Source organism: Protopterus annectens, chromosome 17.part0, assembly GCF_019279795.1.
Source record: "Protopterus annectens isolate FY-2018-M chromosome 17.part0, PAN1.0, whole genome shotgun sequence".
Lineage (NCBI taxonomy): Eukaryota > Metazoa > Chordata > Ceratodontiformes > Protopteridae > Protopterus > Protopterus annectens.
In genome coordinates this window covers 696363213-696383928 of record NC_056751.1, presented here as the reverse complement: position 1 = coordinate 696383928, position 20716 = coordinate 696363213, and the positions used below count along the sequence as shown (strand labels likewise).

Genomic DNA, 20716 nt, shown 5'->3' with positions numbered 1-20716 from the left:
TACCGCAGCACCACCACCGCGGAATCATTCATTCATCCTACAGTAAGAGTTCAAAAATACTTTCGTATGTTATAACTGCTTTTGAATTGAGCTCAAACCTAATGTGAGTGAAATGTGCATTACTGTATCTCAAGTTGGTTTCTTCTGACAGCACCTTGTTTTGCCTGATGTTTGACCGATGTTCCAGTTGCTTAATTACTAATATTTGCTAAATATGTCTAATTCAATTTATATTCTGTATTTAGCTGCTTAAATGCTCCTTGGTTCTATATATTTACTGTTCTGCTGCTCTCCAACACTGTGTCTGAAATGGATCCTCTGCAATTAGTCCACTACCCTGGTTGCTAAAATAAATTCATATTTCTGTTGTAAGAAATGTCTTAATGTGCTTTGTTTTTTATGAAAAATACCTTACAAAATCAAAAAGTACACAAATGGATTAATAAATTGTGCATCAATGATTGTTTGAAAAATGTTTTAACAATTTCCATTATCCTGCAGTACAATGAAACATGGGTGGTAGACAAGTGTACCAATGCAACATGCTTGGGAGATTGTGTGTACATGACACGTGTAACATGCCCAGCTACAGAGACAGTCACTTGCATTAGTGGTCGCCCACCTGTTGAAGTATATGATGACTCTGGTTGCTGCTTCAAGTATGAATGTGAAGGTAAGAAATTTATGGCTCTTTCACATCATTGTACAAAACTACTTCCATGCTGCAGACTAAAAGTGCCTTCAAGACTTGCAAATACTTAGCGTTTAACAATTCTGATGTTTCTGTTAACACATTATAGTGCTAGAACAACATTGTTCATGTTGCATAAGGTGCATCCCAAGTGCTGGAAATTAGATCCAGTAATGAAGGAATCTCCAGACTAATTTCCTGATTTCTAAGTGCAAATAAAAGTTCTTCGTAACAAAGTCAGCTCCATGGCATAGATTGATAAATCCCTGGCTATGCCGCAGTGACCTGAGTTTGTTTATTGGCTTGAGTGCCTGTAGGAGTTGACTGGGGAGGTTGGGAGTGAACAGCCCCTGCTGGCTGACCCATTCTTGGGGAGAGAGGTGGCTCTGACTTGCCCCATGGGTGACAACTAGTGGAGTTTCAAGCTGGCCAAGCTGGTGCTACAGTAGTGCATTTGCACTGTACAACTGAGGATAAATGAACATGCTAAGGCACACTTCCCCTGTGAAGGTAGAAATTGGGTCTTAGAGGGTCTACTAGGGGGTTAGGGCTGCTCCCATGGGCTTAGAGTAGGCCAGGGGGTTAGAGTAAGCCAGCCCCCAGGAGCAGCAAGCTGGCCTGCTCCCTATTGCTTGACTCTTGCTAGGGAAAGGAGAGCTGATATGGTTTCTCAGGCAGGAATAAATGGGCTGTAGAACCATTGCCTGATCTGGGAATACCTGTCTGCCATTCTCCAGGAATGAGTGTGCCTGTTGTACCTTATGTAATGGAGCCTTCAGGCAAGGTCCTGTGTGAAGAAAACAAAATGTTCTGCTCAACAAAAAATAACTTACTGTAAATTACTATGTGTTTAGAGTCATTTATGTCTGGTAAGGTGCTGGGAGCCTCCCCTTCCTGTGGGATGGAAGGCCGGTCCCAATATATCCTGAAATATTCTGTTAAACAAGAATCGATAAGCAGGATGTGGTAAAATCGTTCTTCCTTTCCGAATTTATTCTGGTTGAGTCTTATCCTGAGGCAGTATCCCCCTGTTTTTACTAAGTTTTGCTGACATATCAGCAAAATAACAAAGTGACTGTTTCAGACAATATATGCAGTACTTGGGCCAGAATTAACCTGACAGGAACTAATATAGAATGTTGTTAGCATTTAGAGAATATAAATGAACTATTAAAAGCTTTGGGAAACACAAGTAGGAAATGTGTGTGTGTGTGTGTGTGTGTGTGTGTGTGTGTGTGTGTGTGTGTGTGTGTGTGTGTGTGTGTGTGTGTGTGTGTGTGTGTGTGTGTGTGTGTGTGTGTGTGTGTGTGTGTGTGTGTGTGTGTGTGTGTGTGTGTGTGTGTGTGTGTAAAGTGTGTGTGTGTGTGTGTGTGTGTGTGTGTGTGTGTGTGTGTGTGTGTGTGTGTGTGTGTGTGTGTGTGTGTGTGTGTGTGAAAAAGTGGTAGGTAGGTGTGTATGTGTGTGTGTGTGTGTGTGTGTGTGTGTGTGTGTAAAAGTGGTAGGTGTGTGTGTGTGTGTGTGTGTGTGTGTGTGTGTGTGTGTGTGTGTGTGTGTGTGTGTGTGTGCGTGTGTATGTGTATGTGTTGTGTGTACATACTACATTTGTCAGAAAGGACTCATTTCTAGCCACCTTTAAATAGCTTTGCTGACAAGGTTTTGTCCTGCTTCTCCTGCAGTTCATTGTGATCTATCTTGAGGCAGTTCCCTATCACAATTTCCAGGACTGAAATTTCAACCCTTGAGACAGTTTTATAAAAACTCTTTGTAAACACTACTAGATATTTACTGGGAATTAATATCACTGCATCTTTATAAGCATGCTTTAGGAATAGTATAGTTGGACAGAAATTTGAGTCTTTCCATTACATAAGTAGAGAACTCTGGGGCAATCTGTTTTCAAATTCTTGATTTGATGATATGGGTATCATCTGTAAAATGAATAGGCAGGTACTAATTAGTGGTAGCTAAGTATATGGTGTTGGATAACTTGGATTAACACCTTAAGCAGTAAGCCCAGAAACGGATAGGTTGTGTCGACCTTCTGCTCACAATTCCCAACACAACTCTATGTTACTGGTATTTTTTTTTTTATATTTTAAAAACAAGACTTGTGTTTCAGAGCTTTAAAATGTTATGATCAAGTACTAGAAGTACTTCTGTAGCATGTTAATACAAATGCATTAAAAATTATAAATAAATAAATCTTATGTCAGAATTGTTGCTAGAAGTCTACATTTTGATAGACTGTTATGGGATAAGCAGTGGTAATTAAAATTAAATTTAGGCCCATACTCAAGGGAGTATGTTAGCAGAGGAGGCACAGGTCTTATTTTCTGCAGCCGCAAGGATTCTGTTTCTTACAGCTTATAATTATCTCTCTCTGTGTAACCATGTAGGAGTAAAAGCAGTGACATTATATCTTGTAGGTGAAACATTTAGGAAGTAAAACAGGACATGATGATATTCTCCGGCTGTGTTCCAAAATTTTGTGGATGAAGCCAAGAATGGATTAACCAGGGGGCTGATAGAACTGCAGCTGCAGGCCTCAGTGTCAAAAGCAGGCCTCACTCTTGCCTCTCCAAGTTTAGCCTAAAATGTACTGGTGCTATGTCAGAATACAGTCCTCTCGTACCGTTCATCTTCAGGCCCATGAATCACACAATGCAGCAATGAGCAAGAAGAAAAAAATAAGCAGCCAAATGAAACTGTAGAACAATGTGGTGCAGTGGTGCAGTGGTTAATACTGTTGCCTCACAGCAAGAGGTTCTCCGGTTCGATTCTCGGCTGGGGTGCCTTCTGTGTGGAGTTTGCATGTTCTCCCTGCGTTCGCGTGGGTTTCCTCCGGGCACTCCGTTTTCCTCCCACATTCTAAAGACATGCTTTTGGAGCATTTCTCCCGGGCCTCCGCTGAAAACAGGATCTGTGGAACCTAGTCGGACATTCCCGGTCAACAAATGTTAAAAAAAAAAATAAAATAAATGTGCTGGATTATTTTAGGTTATCCTACAGACTGACTTGACAGCGAAGTCTGACCTGTGAATCTATCATACATCATTTATGTTGTCTACAGACATTCAGGCAGTACCTTGTGCTAAAGCATAGGTTACTCATATATCTTAATCATTACATGGTATCATGCCTTTGATTTGTTCAGGAAATCTGATTTTTAAGGTGGATATCATTAATTTGATATAAATGCATTTTTATTATGGCACCTTCATTCTTTTGCAACTTTCTTCAAAATGATGCCATAATAGTGGTAAACTTGCATTTAAATTATCAGTTATAAGCTTAGCTGTGTGTGTGTGTGTGTGTGTGTGTGTGTGTGTGTGTGTGTGTGTGTGTGTGTGTGTGTGTGTGTGTGTGTGTGTGCGAGTGCACACGCATGTGTGTGTGTGTGTGTGTGTGTGTGTGTGTGTGTGTGTGTGTGTGTGTGTGTGTGTGTGTGTGTGTGTGTGTGTTTTGATATCTGCAGCCATAAAGGTGTAGGTTATTCCAAGTTCTGATTCAGGGAGTTAGATGCTGAACTTTCTCATTTCCCCTACTTTATCTGAGTACTTTCTTGAAATTGAAAACTTGCTGATTTTCCTTCAGCATTTTTACCTCTTTTCTATTGCTAGTGCAACCTCAGAACATGTTATATAAAGTAAGGGTCGGGGGGGGGGGTTAGGATGGCATAGACCCATGGACAAAAGAAGTCTGAACATTTCAGAGATTATTTTAATGCTTATGAAATGCTCTCTGTCTCTTTCTCTTTAGATATATATATATATATATATATATATATATATATGTTTGTGTGTGTGTGTGTGTGTGTGTGTGTCTGTCTGTATGTAATACTGACAGTCATATAAATGATATTTTAAAAAAAGGTGTTTTCTTTTTTTTTTTGATCAGATGTCTGCAGTGGATGGGCCAAATCTCACTTTATGACCTTCAATGGTACATATTATAATTTCCAAGGAGACTGTTCTTATGTCTTAATGAAGGAAATCAGATCAACATTCAACCTTCAAATTAATATGATCAACAATTACTGTGCTGCATGGACTGGAACCTCCTGCCCGCAGGCTATTGAGATCTTATACGGCCCCTCAAAAGTGTTGATTTCGCAACAGAATCTTAATGGAAAACAGTCTGACCTGGTAAAAAAAAAATAGTTATTGTTTATTCATATTAGTTATTGTAATAAATGTTTGGTTAAACTGCAGATGAAATAGGGCCGAGCAAATAAAATGAATATAGCATAATGTGGTTAACCTTATTTATGTAATATAATTTATTGTTCACATGTACCACTCAAGTCAATCAGAAACTATAGTAAGTCAAAAAAAAAACATAAGATCTTATTATTACTTTATGGATTAAGGCATATTCCTACACAGTATGTTTCTTTACTAAAGCAAGGTATCCAGTGTAAAAAGAGGTGCCATAATATTAATAATGAAGTACTAGGACTACATTTATAAAAACAAACTTCAGTTATGCTAACATACATTCTTACATAAGCTTTTTGCTCTGGATAGGTTTGCTAAAGTGGAGATTTAGTTAACCATGGGGGATCAGATACATGGGTCGAACTAAGACAGATGTCATGATTTATTTTCTTCAAGGAGGTGGAAATTTCAAGTTGCAATTACACATCTGGATGAATTCCTTCCACAAGAAATGTTAGTGATCTCTCGCTCTCTCTCTCTCTATATATATATATATATATTTTTTTTTTTTTTCTGTTTTTGCTTGCTTGTTGAAGATAAGCAGAGTAAAAATGACACATGGTTTAAAGTTTGTATGCTATTTTTACCATGTGACATCCTTAGACGTTTTCATGTTGTAAGTACTAAGAGTGAGATTAGTATTTAAATCCCTCCTCAGCTTGGTTATATAAGCTTGGTTTTTAAACCGGCTGATAAGGGAGGGGGGATTGTTGCATTGGATACTTGTTTCTACAAGGAACTAATGTACAGCATGCTTAACAACGACAAGGCATATAAAGTAATAGATAGATCTAAGATAGTATCTACCATTAACTATGTGCATGATACAATTTATGATCTGCTTATGACTAGATCTATAGATAAAGTACTTTATGACTTCTTAATGATAGAGTCACCCCTGATTCCCTTAATCAAGGGATTACCCAAGCTTCATAAAAATGAAGATCCTCCTCCTTTACGACCTATAGTGTCAGGTGAACACTGGGTCACTGAGAATGCTTCACTATATGTGCAATCTAAACTAGGGAATATGGTTAAGGCTGTTCCTACCATTCTAAAGAATTCTTATGAACTCTTGGATGATTTAAAACTAGACCCAGTTAGAAATAACATCAATAGTGATACTTTGTTAGTCACGTTGGACATCAAGAGCTTGTTTACCAGCATTCCTAATGACTATGGCCTTGATGCAATAAGGTCTCATTTAGTTGAGCTTGGTACCATTGAGAGCAATGAGATAATGAACATTTGTTGTCTACTGGACTTGATCCTAAATAATAACATCTTTTTATTTGACAACAAAGTTTATGCACAGACATGGGGAGTGGCAATGGGCACTCCCTGTGCCAATGCATACGCTAACTTAGTGGTCTATAGATGGGAGAAAGAGCATATATTCAATGACCCTAGGTTTACTAACGCCATCCTTTATAGACGCTTTGTAGATGACGTTCTGATGCTCTGGAATGGAGGCATGGATATATTGAAGGAGTTCATTTGTTATATGAACTCCACCACTTCATTTTTCAGTTTTACTTATGAATGTTCTCTAATAAGTGCCAACTTCTTGGATATTACTATTATTAAGGAAAATAACAGCAGTTTAACTACTACTTTATATAGAAAATTATGTTGGAGGAACAGCATTTTACATTATGACAGTTTACACCCACGTTATGTGTTTCGCAACATTGTGAAAGGTCAGATGACTAGAATACTTAGAATATGTAGCAGTGAGCTGGATGCCATGGAGCTAATAAAACATCAAAAGCAATACTTTATAGATAGAGGCTATCCGGCTGAATTAGTTAGTAGTGTAACCGATACTCTTCTCGGAATGCCTACACATGCAACAAAGATAGGCTATGTTCCTCATAGGAGAGAGAATGGTAAAGGTGTTGCACATGGAATTAAATATACTAATGATGTTGAGCAACTAATTAGGATCATTAGAGGAAACTGGAAAATACTGGTTCTAGATCCTTCTCTCTCACAATTGGTTGGGAAGAAACCTATATTTAGATTTACCAACTGTTTAAATATAAAAAGGCTACTTTGTAAAGAAAGACTAGATATAGTTTCCATTGACATAAGGGCTAACTTTAAAACAGGCACTTATGCATGTGGTGGATGTTCATCATGTAAATATATTAATAAAATCCAATGTGTTAACATCCCAGGTATTAATATGGACTTTAAACCCACTTTCTATGCTACCTGCAATACACAGAATGTCATCTATCTTGCAACCTGCAATCAGTGCGATGCATATTATATAGGGATGACATCGCGTAGGCTCAAGGATCGTATTTACAATCATGTCTACGATATTAAGAAGACTAACCTTACTAATGCCCTAGCTATGCACTGTCATGATAGATCCCAACATAGCTTTAGCTTCCTGGTTTTACAGGTGGTGAATCCAAATAGGAGAGAAGGAGATCTTATAGGCACTATTGAGATGTTTGAACTAAGATGGATACTGAGAATGAAAGCCCATGTTCCACCTGGGCTTAACACAGTGGTCAGTATTTGTCCTGTTCTTTTAGGATCTCTTTGAAACGTGGTTATACTACTAGCTTAGTTTTGGTCTTTTACCTATTTACATCACATGCCCTACATATAGGCTGTTATACATTATTTGTAATCCATCTGAGACACTGTATATAGCCTTACATCGTTTGTCAGTGTTTCTGGCATTTGTTGGCATTTTAATAATGGTTTAGGTTTGCATGTTAATATATTTTATATCCCGAATTTTGGTAATCACTGTTTACCATATAACTGATTAATACACATCTGCATGATATAGTCCGTATGAATCTATGCGGATTTGTAATATTTTTGAGTATACACTGATATGTATATGACATCACTTACTGCTGTGATTAATTATTAGATTGAAATTATATATCTTTGAACAGTGTAACCAATAATGTCTGAAAGTATGTAAGTTTGAATAAGTATTTTTCAGTTATTATGTTCGGATGTGATATATTTATAGTGTTCTTTTGAATTTAGATGTTGTTATACGTCTCTACATCTGATGAGTATTATTAGGTTGTTGATATTAGGCATACACAAACAAAGCTCTAATGTTCCATATCTCTTTCAGATGATATATATATTTTTTTTAATATGATTATGCGAATAGCGGAATACTTTTAATTTAATATCTAATATAGTTTGTTTTCTATGAACTAAAGTTCCTATGCTTGGCCAATATAATTTCTGGCTTATCATAGTATATTTTTTATATATTTTTTAAAAAAGGACAAATACGTAATGTTGCAGCCCGCAATGTTACATCTGCGCATGTCAATTGACTTTAGCAGATGTTTGCGGGACACAGCATGAAATATCCTGTATCTGGACTTACATGATGAATGGAGCATTGAAAAGTTCCTACGAGTATGTTGGTTTTATGAGATGTATGTTGAATGTTTTTATAGATGCGCTTTATAAAAATGCTTTGCTGATGTGTGCTTTTGGGAGCGCAGTTTGACAATTGAATATACGTGCCCTAATATGGGCGCTAAAAAAGCATTGAAAAAGCATTATGAATTTGCTTTCTTAAATTGTGGAATGACTATTGCCTTAATCATATGGTTATTGGCTGGTTAATTGTTTAATTGATATTGATCTTTATATATAAATAGTACGTGTTTTTTGTGTAATTTGTAACCTGATGAAGCGCACCTGTGTGTGCGTGAAAGCGCTCGTTCTACAATAAAAACGTTTTTACTTTTTCATGGTGGTTCCTGGCAGTTTTACTTATCTTATGGTTTAAAGTTTGTATGCTATTTTTACCATGTGACATCCTTAGACGTTTTCATGTTGTAAGTACTAAGAGTGAGATTAGTATTTAAATCCCTCCTCATGTAAACATTCATGCTACACATCATTATTCATTCCATGTGTAAGTACTGAGAGTGAGATTAGTATTTAAGTCCCTCCTCATGTAAAGATTCACATTACATATCATGCATTCCATACGCAAGTACTGAGAGTGAGATTAGTATTTAAGTCCCTCCTCATGTATAGATTCACATTACACATCATTATTCATTCCATGCATAAGTACTGAAAGTGAGATTAGTATTTAAGTCCCTCCTCATGTAAAGATTCACATTACACATCATTATTCATTCCATGCGTAAGTACTGAGAGTGAGATTAGTATTTAAGTCCCTCCTCATGTAAAGATTCACAATACACATCATTATTCATTCCATGTGTAAGTACTGAGAGTGAGATTAGTATTTAAGTCCCTCCTCATGTAAAGATTAAAATTACACATCATTATTCATTCCATGCATAATTACTAAGAGTGAGATTAGTATTTAAATCCCTCCTCATGTAAATATTCACATTACACATCATTATTCATTCCATGCGTAAGTACTGAGAGTGAGATTAGTATTTAAGTCCCTCCTCATGTAAAGATTCACATTACATATCATTATGCATTCCATGCGCAAGTACTGAGAGTGCGATTAGTATTTAAATCCCTCCTCATGTAAAGATTCACATTACACATAATTATTCATTTCATGCGTAAGTACTGAGGGTGAGATTAGTATTTAAGTCCCTCCTCATGTAAAGATTCACAATACACATCATTATTCATTCCATGCGTAAGTACTGAGAGTGAGATTAGTATTTAAGTCCCTCCTCATGTAAAGATTCACAATACACATTATTATTCATTCCATGCATAAGTACTGAGAGTGAGATTGATATTTAAATTCCTCCTCATGTAAAGATTCACATTACATATCATTATTCATTCCATGCGTATGTACTGAGAGTGAGATTAGCATTTAAGTCCCTCCTCATATAAAGATTCACATTACACATCATTATTCATTCCATGCGTAAGTACTAAGATTGAGATTAGTATTTAAATCCCTCCTCATGGAAAGATTCACAATACACATCATTATTCATTCCGTGCATAAGTACTGAGAGTGAGATTAGTATTTAAATCCCTCCTCATAAACATTCACGCTACACATCATTATTCATTCCATGCATAAGTACTGAGAGTGAGATTAGTATTTAAGTCCCTCCTCATGTAAAGATTCACATTACACATCATTATTCATTCCATGCGTAAGTACGGAAAGTGAGATTAGTGTTTAAATCCCTCCTCATGTAAAGATTCACATTACACATCATTATTCATTCCATGCGTAGGTACTAAGAGTGAGATTAGTATTTAAATCCCTCCTCATGTAAACATTCACGCTACACATAATTATTCATTCCATGCGTAAGTACTGAGAGTGAGATTAGTATTTAAGTCCCTCCTCATGTAAAGATTCACATTACATATCATTATGCATTCCATGCGCAAGTACTGAGAGTGACATTAGTATTTAAATCCCTCTTCATGTAAAGATTCACATTACACATCGTTATTCATTTCATGTGTAAGTACTAAGAGTGAGATTAGTATTTAATTCCCTCCTCATGTAAAGATTCACATTACACATCATTATTCATTCCCTGCATAAGTACTGAGAGTGAGATTAGTATTTAAGTCCCTCCTCATGTAAAGATTCACATTACATATCATTATTCATTTCATGCGTTAAGTACTGAGAGTGAGATTAGTATTTAAATCCCTCCTCATGTAAGTATTCATGCTACACAACATTGAGTCATTCCATGCCAGAAAATGCTGTCAATTTCCATAAAGCTAGCATCGACTTTCTGCTTTAAAACTGTTTACATATACATTATATAACGTAATATGGTGTAGCATTATGTTACATAGTTACTTAAGTTATGGTAAAGCTTTCTTATTATATACTGATGTACACTAAAGAGATTACACATGTAGATGACACAGGGGCTGCATAGCAATGGAAATTTATGTAACTACAGTGATGCAAAATATTTTATAGAAAATGCAGCCACAAACAATATCATGGGCATAGAACAGGGTGGGAAAGGGATGGAGATGTGCCAAATGTAAATTCAGTTTCTTTCTGAACCTTAAAAGATGCCTAAATGGGAAAAACATTTCAGATTTTTGCTAAGAAGGTGACAATTGAAAAAAGTTTGTGAGGAGTTGGAATTAGTTGGCCTGTCGGTGGTTCTGATAAACTTCCTTTCTACTATCACTGCAGGTGCTTTTCAATCAGAAGAAGGTTACACCAGCGTTTGAAAATGAGGGCATACGGATCACTAGTGCTAGTATGGATATAACTGTTCAAATATCTGAATTGGGAACTGATGTCACATTTAGCCAGCAACATTTTGCAATGAAGATTCCTCAGACCAAGTTTGCAGGCAATACAGAAGGGCTTTGTGGTATGTATGAAAGAAGTTTTCTTTTTTTTAATTTGAAGTGATAAAGTTGTTGTCATCCTACTGTAAAAATTGTATAATATATGCATAAAGTTATATGTGAATGGTGCAGCTAGAATAGTCTTCTGTTCTGTATATTCCGCTTATCGTGCTGGGATCGCACGTCTACAGATGTCAATACTTTTACCTACCTTGGTTCCGATTTATTAATTTTTTACGTTTTCCTCTTTTGTGTCAGAATATTACAATTATCCAGTTCTGCAGTCCCCAGTTGAAGCACCTCTGCTTCATAATCTTCTGTCCCAGTTATGTAGCCATATATCAACCTGTAGCCTTTCATAGAGCTCAGCCAGAGAGGTATCCCACACCATGACATTTTTACACATTGTTTGATTCACCTTTTCACCACCATGTGTTAGTCATGAATCTTTATCCTGAAACAGATTTATGCTGTTAAATGCCATACTCTTCAAGCAAAATTATTGCAGTACAGCACAGGATAAAGTAATTCAATATTATATTAAAATATGTTGTAATCTTAACTTATACAACAGAAGTTAAACTAACTGTAGTCTGATATTCAGAATGTCTTAATTGAATAAAAAAATAAAAATCTTGTCTCTAACATATTCTGCTAAATGTAACTGTTTAAGCAACTATGAAAAGACTTATGTTGTCTATTTCATTTATAAATAACGTGTGTGAGTATAGATATAGATATAGATATATATCAATATATATTGATATATCTAGGAAGATACACACACACACACACACACACACACACACACACACACACACACAGAACATACACAGAAGCAAGCACAGATATACTTATAGATATGTAGGCACAGATATAGCTATGTATATATATATATATATATATATATATATATATATATATATATATATATATATATATGGATTCACTTGAGAATCTTGAAAAACAGAAATCCCGAATTTCAGTTTTCCGAAATTCTATGCCCAAAAGCTTTAAATCGCGAAACACCAGAAGCGCAAAATTTAAAATCGCGAACCTACACTACAAATACACCACACACATACACATACACATAATGTCCCCCCATAATCAAACATACTATCCTACACCCTGCGCCCCCACACCTCCCCTATTTATATATACTAACTCTGAGATTGCACAATCAGACACACACAAAGGTAACTCACACCCACACATTTCCCAGCCCTTTGCACACTCACATGACAGCCAAAATACACACTAACATACACTAAAGCCCGTAACCTACACACTCATACATACTTACCTGAACTTACACCATTCATACACCACAACACCAGAAGCTCCAAACTTCGTGATTTTAAATTTCGCACTTCTGGTGTTTCGCGATTTTCAACGTTCAACTTTATAAGTTCAAAAAACTGAAATTCAGGATTTCAGTTTTTCGAAATTATTAAGTGAACCCATATATATATATATATATATATATATATATATATATATATATATATATATATATATATATACATACATATATTATGGAGCTATGTCACTAGATTGAGCTTTCAGAAACTCAAAATTAATATTGGTGAGACCATATGATCGAATTTCTGAAAACTCAAAAAAAAAAAAAAAAAACACAAAAATCAACATTTTTTATGTTTTTGCAAGGGGCAGGCCCCCTGCACCCCCCATATGGGGGGGGGGGCTGCAGTTTCCCCACCCCCTGTAAATTAAAATGTACCAACTCTGAGATCGCACTGCATTGAGCAATATGGTAAATTTTCCTATGCTCACTGTCCTGCGATCTCCAGTCAAAAGCTTTGAGTTTTTGAAAATTCAATCATATCATCTTGCCGATATGAATTTTGAGTTTCTGAAAACTTAGTCAACTGATAAGGATCCATACAGACACACACACACACACACACACACACACACACATATATATATATATATATATATATATATATATATATATATAGATAGACATGAGTACCTCTAAACATGTAACCCCAAAATTTCTAAAGTCTGTACTAATACATATTAATATAGTTTTCAGATTAACAATGCATGACTACTTTTTAAAAAAATATATTATAGTCAGACATCTCATTGGTATAATTGTAACATATAGCAATAAAAATAATGGGGGAGGTTCAGAAACACCTTGTGGACTTCCAAGGACCAAGCAAAGCATGTACACCAGGATATGGTGATTGGGAGGGAAATGGCTTGCATAGGACCACCAACCAATAATGGAAGCAGTTGGCTCTGCCACTATGTCACATTCTCACTACACTTAAGTGAAGTGTCAGATGTGGTATCCATGCTGTCAGAAGTGATTTAGAGACATCTGTGGCCATGTATTCTCTGTGTTTATTTTTTTATTTACCTTTTTATTTTTATTTTTGGCCTACTCATTTTATACCTTCCGGCTGACCATCTGTGACTTTGTGCTTGAGTTACTCCTAACTTTTGTGTCCCTGTACTGTGACTGGCACCACCTCAGTCATTGAGATTACTTATAGAAGTAACCATGTATTTGTATACCATTAATTTCCAGATTGCACTTTTATTTCTTACAGAGTAAAATATAAAAAAATGTTGGGCTGATAGAGATGCAGGCCTGTATCGCATTTAGCTTTGATGACTGGCATCCTATTACAAACTTGCACCTTTGTTAAAACACAAAGGGGAGAGACAGAGACAGAGAGAGAGTTCTGATTTACATTGACTGAGTTATGTACTGCCTGGTCAGTTCGCTTGTGTTGTTGTGATATTCAGAGTTGTGTTAATACTGCACCTCTGTGAATCACAGATAATCCGTGCAACTTAATCATCCAAGAACAGCATGTGGGGCTCAAACACAGAGCTGTCTCTGAATTCCTTCCAGTGGTCAAGCCTGAAATTAAATTTCTATATGGTTTAAAACTTTATCTGCATTAAACAATTCATGTTATACAATGCAGAAATTGAAGCAAGCATTATTGTAGCTACAGCAATAAAACCGCCATACTCTCTGAAGTGCAAATATTTAGATGTGTGTATTCTCTTGATAGAGTCTTTAACTAGTTGTCATTGTTACAATTTTCTCAGTTTTGTAGTTCTGTGATGGCGCTGACATTAAGCTGCAGACTGTTTAATGTCGCTAATTTCCACTATTAAAAGGCAGGCATTTTTCTTATGCAAGCGTTATGCACACTGCCTTGCCCTAAGAATAAACTGTTTTGGGATCTGACCCATTAATCGTGTGCAGCAAATTATCGCAATCAGTTGTTGAGGCTAAGCCAGTTGTGGTATACTGCTTCTGTGTTTTGATGTACTGTGCATGCGTACGTGACTTGTGTTTCCATGCATAACCAGTACATCAGTGCTTTGAAACAGAAGTAACGGAGAAAAGAAAGTCTCCGTTGCTCTGTTTTCTCTTTCTTTTTTTCTTTTTTATTGTAAAAAAAAAGGGTTTGGGGCAGTTTATACCAACGGAAAAAAGTCTGGGGCGAACGGACCTTTTTCCATTGGCATATTGTGGGATTTACAATGGGCATGCTGGCCAATCAGCGTGCATGTTTTGGAATATTAATGGGGGATTATTGTATAATAATTATTAGCCATGCCTAGAGCCAGCTTATTCCTTCAGGCAAACCTACCTGATGGTTACACTTTTATTTGCAAGCTTGCAAGCTTACACGTTCAATCACAGTTTGATTGATATATATTTTAATGAAGACATTTAACAGTAATAACTTTACTGAACATAGCACCTCATTTATATATTTGATATCATCCTGTACATGTGTACCTCCTGTTTCCTTTCTGAGAATATAGATCATGCAAGTAATCGTCTGTAGGGTACCAATATGATCTTAATAAAAAACAGAACAGTTACTCAGTTAATGCTTTTAGGATACTGCTTGTAATATCTATCCCTCTCAAATATCCCTGATTTTCAGGGTTAATCATCAGAATTTTGATCTGTCCCTTCTAAAATTTGTGATTATTGGGAAAAAGTGGTGGTTTACAGTTAACAAAAGAATGGTCATTAAAGTCTGACAACTTTTACATTAGAGAATGCATGTTAAATAAATTATCATGTTCTAACAACTTTTAAAATCAGTAGTACCCGTGCTTAAAAAAACTCACTGATTTCTGATCTCTGTTTCTGATTATTTTTGGTTTTCCACCCGATTCTGAAGACAACAGAATGTGAGCTCAGGGGATAGTACCTTGTCTGCAGGTCACTGTAATACCTGCACTAGATTGTTTTTGTACCCCTTTTAGTGTTAAATCCATCCACAGCACCTTTTCCCATTTCTGCACATGCAGTTCGGGTATCACTTCAACAACATTTTATCAGAAATATAATTTATATTATATGAAATGTTTTACTGTAATTCATTTTATCTCCACACTCTTGTAATCTCTGTTGTTCAGTTCTATTGTGTCACAATCGTGTTTTTACCAGGTAAATCTCACTGTATACCCTTAAAGATGAAAGGCATTTACAGATAAACAAATGTGATTATTAACAATGTATTACAGTAACAGATTCTCTAACAGAAGTCATATATTATTCACTGCATAAGTTTTTTTTTGCATAATACACAATCTTACGCCATCTGTAAAATTCTCATAAAATTTAGAAAATATGCTAGTTTATCCTGATACATTTTCAATGAGCAAGTTTATGTTTGTAAAAGAAGCCTAATTTGTGAAATGCAGAAGCACGTACTGAGTGTATAATAATGGTTATCTCATTTACCAGGTACATATTCAAGCGAGAGCAGTGAAGGATGCCGAATGCCAGATGGTACAACAGCTCACAGTTGCTCCGAGATGGCAGAAAACTGGCGTATTCCTGATAAGAACAATCCATACTGTCAGTCTATATCACCAACAACTACCTTACCTCCTTTACAAACTGTTTCACCTATTGCACCACCACCAAGTTCATCTCTTGCACCAGGAACGGGCTCACCTCTTGTACCTAGTGGTTTACCTAGTATCTCAAGCATGCTACCTGCAGCATCTTCTCAAGTTCCTGGCATAGCAACAAATGTACCTATTGGTTCGAATGGCTTATCTAATGCACCAAGTGGCTCACCTACTAGTTTAGCAAAGACAGGTTTACCTAATTTGCCAAGTGGTTTATCCACAGTACCACATGGCATACCTACTGGGGCCACTGGTTTGCCTAGTGGATCATCTGAATTACCTAATGTACCATCAGGTCTACCTCTTGTAACAGCTGGCTTACCTTCTGGACAAGCTAGCTCAGTTAATGTACCATCTGGCCTACCTACTGGATCAACAGTACCAAATGTACCATCTAGTCTGCCTTATGTATCCACTGGCTTACCTTCTGGACCATCTAGCCCAATTAATGTACCATCGGGCTTACCTACTGGATCAGAAGGATCTGCTAATATACCATCTGGTCTACCTCATGTAACAACTAGCTTACCTTCTGGGCAAGCTAGCTCAGTTAACGGTTTACCTACTGGACCTGGCTTACCAAATGTACCATCAAGTCTGCCTTATGTACCAACTAGCTTACCAGCTAACTCAGTTAATGTACCATCTGCCTTACCTACTGGGTCAGCAGGATCTGTTAATGTACCATCTGGATTGCCTTATGTAACATCTGGCTTACCTTCTGGACCAGCTACCTCAGTTAATGTACCATCTGCCTTACCTACTGGGTCAGCAGGATCTGTTAATGTACCATCTGGATTGCCTTATGGAACATCTGGCTTACCTTCTGGATCAGTTAGCTCAGTTAATGTGCCATCTGGTTTACCTACTGGATCAGCAGGATCTGTTAATGTACCATCTGGATTGCCTTATGGAACATCTGGCTTACCTTCTGGATCAGTTAGCTCAGTTAATGTGCCATCTGGTTTACCTACTGGATCTGGCTTAATTAATGTACCATCTGCTCTGCCTTATGTAACAACTAGGTTGTCTTCTGGATTAGCTAGCTCACTTAATGTACCATCTTCCTTACCCGCTGGATCTGCTACCTCAGCTTATGTACCAGGTGCTTTATCCACCACAATCTCAGGTTTGCCTACAGCATCATCCCGTTTACCTGCTATAGCAACTAGCCTACCTAATATACCAGTGAGTTTACCTGCTGGATCAGTTACCTTATCTAGTGTACCATCTGGCATACAAACTGGATCACCCATCTTACCTAATGTTCCAACTGGTGCAGCTAGTGTTTCAGTAAGTTTATCTAATATACCAACACATTTACAGACTGGATCAGTAATCTTTCCCACAAGGTCCTCTAGCTTACCCAATTCACCAGCTGGATTACCTAATGGAACAGCACCTTCACCAGGTGTATCAGCTAGTTTGCCAGCTGGATCAGGTGGCCTGCACACAGAGTCTACTGGCATCCCCAGTCCAGTAAGTAGCTCACCTAATGTTCCATCTGGCTTGATAACTAACTCAGCCAGTTTATCCAGCATAGCAGCTGGTTTAGCTAGTGAAACTACTGGATTACCTCATGTGCAAACTTCCCTTCAAAACAGAACATCTAACTTACCTTATGCATCAACAGTTTTACAGAGCACGCTAACTAGCCAGCCTGCTGGATCAAGTGGTCAGTCACACTTATCGACAGTTTTATCTTTTGCAACAAATGGTACGTCTCCTGTGGCAGTCACAACTAAACCAACCTGCAGCACCCCTTTACCTCTCTGCAGCCTCATTACGAGCAGGTAAGTAACTGAAACTGGGCATTAGAGAAGTTCACTTTTATAGTAGCATGTAAGCTTGGCACTAAAATGATTGTCACTGTTTATCACTTATGCAGAAAAAAAGAGTTCTACATTTCTTAGTTTGTTCTGCTAAACTACTGAGAGTGAATCTCCAATATATAGAACTATCATAACACAGCTTTCTTTCTTTAACCACTAAGCAAATTACATTTTACTTCATTGTACCTAATGTTCTGGCATGATCGTTAAGGTCATAACCTCACAGGTTTGATTCTGACCACTGGCTATATTTGGATTTGTAATAGGCTGTAGACTCATAATCTAGTATGGACCTATAAGATATTTAGAATACAGTCACTAGAAGAGTAAATGAGACCTTTTTAAAAGCATAAAAAAAGATCATGTTTAGAAGCAGTTGATCATATGTTTGTGGCAGGAAGTCAGTTTCTTAACATCCATTACCTACTGTAGATTTAATAATAGATTTAAAAAGTAACCACTACCGATAAGAATAATTTATAAAGTAAAAAGCAGGCAGAAGAACTCAGTGGGAATTCTTACGGAAGAATGCCATTAATCTCTGCAGAAGCACATGCTATCAATTTCTAAAAGTGAAGAATAAATATAACTACTAAGTGCCAGTGGAACTATATATGATTTTTATTTCTGTACCAGTTTATCTGAAGTGCTTATTACTTCTTTCATGGCCCCATTATATTAACAAAGGATTAGACAGTCAATACGATTAAATTAAGCAGATAGGGGATCGCTGTAATGAAAACAGAGAGAAAGAGTGAGAAGAAAGGGGCAGAAGGTGAGAAAGTGAGTGTTCTTTCCTTGGAGGAAAAGGGACACTGAAGAATTCTTTTAGAAAAACTGCCTTTGCCATTGATTGAGAAAACATCAGACTGAGAATTCTTCTCTGCTTTAGATATACATCCCTTTGGATTACATTACTTACCTACCAAACAGCATTTTCCCTTCAGATTAACTCCTCTATTGAGAGAATTAAATTAATCTGTTCTTATTATAAAAAGGGGAAATATATTTTCCCTAGTATAATAATAAGAGACAAAATGTACTGAAATATACACATGTAGCACCATACGAATCACGCTCCTCCACAGATAGCTTTCACCTTCAGTAGGTCTCTCACAATCATGGCTTCATTCTACTCTTGTTGATAATACCTAGGTCATCTCCCCCAGGTGACTTACAGTTTCAATGAGCTGCTCAAATTCCTGTCAGAAGTGAAGTGCTGTAGAAAACAGCTCATCCCAAGACATGCCTCATTGTCCCTGCCAATAGACCTTCCATTTGTTTGGGTACAGCCCCAGCTGTGTACCTCCCAGATGAATCACTGCTGTCTTGGTGGCCCAGTGAATACGGGAATTCCAGGTCAGAAAAACATGAATGCGTGCAATAAAAATGGGATAAAATAATACCATGTTTTACTGTTGATGTATATGCTCAACTTTTTTTTTTTCAAACAGAAAGCAAAACAATAGATCCAGCAACCATTTTTTGTTATTAAACAGAAAGCAGAATAACAGGCCCACAAATCATTTTTTTACCTTGACCTACAAATACTTGAACAAAGAGTAACATCTGAACAGACCACTTCCTTTTTTATAGGCTTTCTATCCTGTCGATTCACTTGGGCTATGGAAATGGACCATTCCTACTAGTTTACTATTGCATCTAAGTCAGGAATACCTTTGTCTTCCATCTCCCTGCTCTTTTAATTAGTTTTTTGGAGTTCCCCCTTTTCTCCTAGGTTTGTATCTTTGCCAGTCCTGAATGAGTGACATGAGTACCCAGTCGCATCCAGTCCTTGTCTTGTTAAGGCCTCCCTCAACATGCCTCACTCTTGCTGCCCTCTAATGTGATGTCCGTACTCTGTCTTGAAAACCAACAAGTTGGGTTGCATTTCATGTGAGAGCTAGCTCAATGGTAATTGCTGCCCCATTGCATCTTGGTCTGTCTTCACTGACTGTGACCTAATGTGCAGGCTAGACCTGGCAACCACGAGGCTTCCCCACATCAGCCTCTTATGCCAGAAACATCTTGGTTAACAAGGGATCATGTCCCCAGTTCTGAGATGTACACAACTAGGAACAGGCTAGCCCAGGCTGCTAAGTTCCAAGAGCTTCCCTCTGTTGCATTCAATTTCTTCAACACCATGGGCAGTATCCCCTCTCCCACCAGTTTCCTAGGCTTTTTACTTCTGCCCCTGAACTTTTCCCATACTTTGCATATCATTTCCACCACATAGTCCCTTGTTATATCAGGGCAGCCTGCACCCTTCAGTCAGCAATTCATGGTGGCTGGGTTTTCCCATACTGTACCCAGTGTATCTCCCTGTGCCTACCTGTAAATTAGGTATTTTATTAACAGCCTCTTGGAATGCAGTAAGCTTCTTGTTAATGCCACAAACAAATGCAATGCTCTGGCAAAGGCCACGCTGGTGCCAGGCACCCAAGACTCCTTCACAAGCTTCTATGCTGTTATACTCTAACTCCTCCATACTTCTTCTGCTATAGTCTCTCCTTTGCCAGCTGCAGCCAAGGTCTGGGCTCTGAATTTGTGAGGATACTACCAGGGGAGAGAAAGAGTTGTCAATGTCATTGTAATGGCCTGCTATGTACACCTGCTGTGAAAGAAATGTTGCAGAGCAAAAGATGCAGAAGCTTCTGATTACCTTATGCACCCTATGAGCTCTTGTGTACCTAGTGGCTAGGGCTGTGACCACTGCATTATTGTTGGAATGAACATAATCTTGT

General features: G+C 37.4%; 1 protein-coding gene across 1 annotated transcript in view; it reads left to right on the top strand.

Annotated features, from left to right (window-relative positions):
• Window positions 1-20716, top strand: part of LOC122791500 (mucin-5AC-like) — a 272677-nt gene that overhangs the window by 175425 nt on the left and 76536 nt on the right. Inside the window, exons 34-37 of the mRNA XM_044059242.1 lie at window positions 502-673; window positions 4589-4836; window positions 11045-11228; window positions 15971-17933. Of these exons, the coding sequence (XP_043915177.1) occupies window positions 502-673; window positions 4589-4836; window positions 11045-11228; window positions 15971-17933 (2567 nt within the window). The remainder of the gene's footprint in view (window positions 1-501; window positions 674-4588; window positions 4837-11044; window positions 11229-15970; window positions 17934-20716) is intronic.